The sequence below is a fragment of the Quercus suber genome, unplaced genomic scaffold, assembly GCF_002906115.3.
Source record: "Quercus suber isolate HL8 unplaced genomic scaffold, Cork oak 2.0 scaffold_799, whole genome shotgun sequence".
NCBI lineage: Eukaryota > Viridiplantae > Streptophyta > Magnoliopsida > Fagales > Fagaceae > Quercus > Quercus suber.
The window spans coordinates 108,817-113,825 of NW_027070234.1; the positions used below are offsets into that span (position 1 = coordinate 108,817).

General features: G+C 34.3%; 1 protein-coding gene across 1 annotated transcript in view; it reads left to right on the forward strand.

Annotated features, from left to right (window-relative positions):
* Positions 1-4,790: 4,790 nt before the first annotated feature.
* LOC136064917 (uncharacterized) overlaps positions 4,791-5,009 on the forward strand; it is a 2,867-nt gene continuing 2,648 nt past the window's right edge. Inside the window, exon 1 of the mRNA XM_065767385.1 lies at positions 4,791-4,851. Coding sequence (XP_065623457.1) covers positions 4,791-4,851 — 61 coding nt within the window. The remainder of the gene's footprint in view (positions 4,852-5,009) is intronic.

The window sequence follows — 5,009 nt, forward strand, 5'->3', positions numbered from 1 at the left end:
CGGAAAAAGGCTGCAATCAAATTTGAGCAACTGGTCTTTGGTCTCCAAACTGGTGCGTCCTAAAAGAGTAGCATCCAAGGGTGAAGAAAAAAATGTTAATGAACTTGGAAAGGTAGAGGCCGCATTGCAGTCACTCATTGATCACAAGAAAAGCAAATCTAATTGCTTGATGAATGTGGAGAGTGCACAAAACTGGTTGGGAAAATTGGAGTCAAGCATTCAAGACCTTGAAGAAGGGATTGAGAACCACTTTAGGTGCCTACTCAAAACCAGAGTTTCCCTTCTCAACATCATCAGTCGCTAATCCAGAAGATCATGATTCAGTATCATGGTTTCTATTTTTGCTTTTCACTAACAGGAGAAAAAAAAAAAGGAGAGACCTATAGATTCTCTAGTTATACTTGTACATGAAAGTGATACGTATGGCATTCTCTTCTGATTCAAAATCAATATACTCTTTTATACAAGTCTGCTTCACTAGTTTCTTTCAAGAGCTTTTACTTTTACCATTTTTTTTTTTAAATGGCTATATACGTGCATCTATAAATTAATCCAATACTACCACCGCGCACCCTTGGTGCAGTGATCACTCTACAAATACAAGTACTTGTGGGGTGTGGAAGGCAAGGACCAGGATTCAAGTCTCAAGAAGGGAGCCTCACACACATATACACTTAGATTAAGCTATAATAATAATTCTATCTTGTATCAAAAAATAAATTAATCCAATACTGAACAAATGAAAATATTGATCAACCATGTCTGAACTGTATTTAAGTTCTCCAAAATCACCTACGATTATAATTTCTTGGAAAAGGGAATTTCTTTGTTTGTTTAGACCCCTGTAAACTCAAATTGTTTAACATAATTAATTAACCAAGAAGTTATTTAGGTTGATTTATCAGAACTAGGTCATACTCATGCAATCATATTACCAATGAAACCAATAGTTTCAAGGTAAAAAATTTGGAAATGATTTAACCTAACTATCCTCAAGGTAAAAAAATTCACTATGGTAGAATGGAAGTTTTACAATAGATTTTCTTCCTAAAATCTAAAGCTACCTCTTGTAGTACTTACTCACACGACCACATGCAGCTTTAACTCCACAAACTCTTTTATCTGAATTTGCTGAACACAAACACCAACGTTTGTGACTTTGAGACCCCACTCAAAGGTTTTAGATCACTATTAGTAGTATATCTTTATGCAATAACTTGTTTCCACTAGTTCTTGATTGTAAATCTCATTCTGGTAGATGCTTGTTAAGTTAAAAGGCTACAAAAACCACACAAATCTCACTGGAATAACTAACAAGACTTCCAAGAACTTCTAAAACGTAGTTAGAGTTTTCCTTTTATATCAAGTAGTTTTTAACTCAAACCCTAAACGTTTTCGCAAGCTTTGGGCCTAATTAAAATTTTGCAAAATTGCAATTTTTGATCGGTCGAGCCTTTCATTTGATCGGTCGAGCTTTGCAGTAACTTACTTCTTCTTTCTGCAGCTTGACCGTTCTTGATTCTTAACTTAAGCAATCTTGAGCAATGTCTAACACCTAATCTAGGCATGTTTTTGTTCTCGGTTTGACATCATACATAAATTTAGAATTTAAACATTTAATCCTAAATATTTAGAACCTAATAGAATTGTTTGTATAATATTATCTTAATGGTTACTTCTCATCACACCTTGTTAAAAGATGAGAATTATGGGGTGAATAAGCTGAACTTAACTTTGATGCCTGCCTAGGAAAGTTTAAGGACCCAAACCTTAGGTTCAACTTAGTTTCAATTTACACGTAAGGGTACCCAGATTGTTCACATTGTTTGAACCTGGGTAATGCTTGTCTCCATGCTTGAAAATTAAATCCAAAAACTGGACCTAATAAATAATGAGTTTTAAGAAAATGTTACAGTGTCAACTCATTCGTAAACACATCAAGTTTTTGAGTCAAGTTTGAGGCTGCTCAAGGTTTTATGAAAGCTGATATGCTATCTAAACTGTCAAAAGGTTGGCTTTATAAAGCCTTGACTTAAAATTCAACAAAGTACTCACAAGAAAGAGAGGAATGAAAATTTTGTTAGAGTACATCAAACTCACAAACAAAGAGATTAGGCTACTTCCTTGAGAGCTCAATATAACTTTTCCTCTCACACACTTTTACATCATACATCTATCCCCTTTTATATGGTGAAGTTATAAGAGCTGTGATTATTATCATGACTTTTTGTTTCATAACAGAAAATTCTAGAAAGTAAAACACTCAAAGACCCAAACGTTATGGAATGACAATAGACACAAACAGTTATGAAATATCAAGAGGCAACTTTTGGTTTACCACTTCCAACACAAGATTCCTACAGTCTCAACTCTCAAAGGAGCTCATTAAACACTGAGAAATGACTTTGGATTCACAATTCCGAACAAAACAAATAAAAACAAAAAATAAAAAAGAACATTCACGTGCCATAAATAATTCAATGTGTTATGCAGATCATGCCTGTTTACCAGTCAGCCTTAATCATTTCCCTGCATTATGGAAAAACATGGAGAAGTTGCATAATGTAGATTTGATCAATTAATTAATCAACTCTCTTGAAATAATTTTTCTCCATGTACAATTTCATCATGGAAATGAGTATGCAAACACGGGAGAAATAGTTTTATAGAGCAACTGCCGCTGAAAGCAACAAACAAGCAAGCATAAAATAATAAAATAAAACAAAATAAAACACCAAAGAAAAAAAAAAGAACTAAGGTGCAAAGACAATAACCAACTATATCTCGCCAAAAGCCTTGTATCATTGAAAGGAAATAAAATAAATAAATAAATAAAACATAACTTCATCTCGCTGCTGATCAACTAGGCATGACTTACCACATGAAATGCCGCATGCATACAGTGTCCTAATATGTTTTTTTGTAGGCACCTTCACACATTAGGAATTTAGGATCAGCAATGTCAGTTTCAAGAACATTTATAGCACCTCCTCCTTGGTTGCGGTCAATCTTGAGTGCAGCATAGGCATCCCATGTAACAATTGTAGAGATCAGCAACATTAACTTCATGTAGAACGACACTAGAGGTCCAGTTACCACTTATTCTAAAGTCAATCCTATCCTCACCAAAAACTGATCCCAAGCTGTCTTGACTTCTCAGAATTACACTTCTAAAACTATCACAAGACATATTTTGTTCACGGTTTGCCAACCTAAAATGTAGACTCAACACCATGTGTAGTGAATAATCAAGCAAGATTAAAGAAGAGAAAAACAACACTGAATTTTTGCTAGGTTTGAGCAGTATGCCTAACCGAGTGGCTATCAATCCACTATATGAGAAATTTGGGAAGTTGAAATGAACTAGTAGAAATCATCGGGGCTAGTGACAGAAATTTAAGCATTTAAGTGACAAAGGATTCATACCCAGATCCTAAGCCCTTCAAGAGTACAATGAATTTTTTAGTGATAACTCACTGATTGGCCTATTGCAGCTAAAACGTCACAAATTGCTTTGAATTCACGAAGGAACACATCCATGTTTTTTGTGCCTTTGGAGTGATAATGAGGTGCAAATTTATTGAGTAAAGCTTTCCATACCTCAGCAGAAGTGTACTACCACCCATCTGAATACCTCTGCTAATAGCATGGCAGTAATCCAGGGGAGTAGTCGATCTGACTTTGTCCTCGAGATAAAATCTGTATTTTTTTTTTTCTCTCACAACTTCAACAGTTGAGACAGTCACAAATCTTTCAGGTGTCAGAAATCTTCTATCAAAAGAGCCTAACATTTCTTGGCTTTCAATTAGACCTATTGACATAGGACAACTATAACAATTGAACACTAAAACTAAAAGACAGGAAAATAAAAGGATAGAAACTTAAAAGTCAACACCTAGGTTTGCTTGAAGTCAGCACCATGCAAGAAAACCACTAGGAGTCAGTAACTATGGTTGGCTTCAGCACTAGACCAAAGGAACCAAAACCAACTTTTTTTCATTCTTCAAAATCTTGTCCAAAAAGAGCACAATAGTTTGCTTATATAGGAAAATTAAATTCTAGTTCTAATTGGCATAGAAAAACCTAATTGCCTTATTAAGTTATTACAAAAATTCTTTGCATCCCAATCCTTTGGGCTTCTTGCCTTTTCTTCTTTCTTTTCTCTTTCCTTCATTGTGTAAGCCCAACCTTCCTTTTTTCTCTTATTTTCTCTTAGTTTATTTATTTATATATATATATATATATTTTTTTTTTTGTGAAATGAGCCCAACGTTTTATTTCTTTAGGCCTTAGTCTGTGACCAATTTTGAACCTCAACAAGCTTCAGCTTAGAGTCAATTAGATTCGGGAAGAGGTGGTCGACAACAAAAAGCCTTCTTGGTGTTCCTTAAATTGCAGTAAGCGGAATAGAGCAATAAGCAGGGAAGTGCAAGAAATACTGGAAGAGATCAAAAGTCTTCGAGAAGCTGGAACTTTCCACTCAGGTGGTGTGGCTGATAAAACTTCAATTAGTAAGGATAAGTCTATATCCATGGATAAGGATGACAAAAAAACAGTACAAATTGAATCGTCAGGAGTCCATTGATGAGAAGGGGCTGGGAAAAGCTCGATCCCAATTCCGACAGTGATGAATATAAGTGCAATTATAAATTGGTATTGTTTATATTTTTTATTTCATCATGAGATTATAGATGTAACACCAATATTTAAATAAGTATTCAATACAACTGAATGTGATTTTGGCCATGAGGCTATCTTTTATTTTTTTTTCTTATTCATTTCTCAAATCCATGGCTATTGCTTCTTTGTCTACCACTTCAAAGTATCCTTATCCATCAACTCTTAATATTGGTAAATTTTGCATCCCTTAAGTTAACGCAATCCATTTTCCTTTTATGGAAAACACAAATCATAAGTGATGCCGAACACACAAGAGATTGTAAGTTAATTGTATTTTTATGTTTTAGATCTAGTAGTTTATTAGGCTATTAATATTTGAAGCAATATTA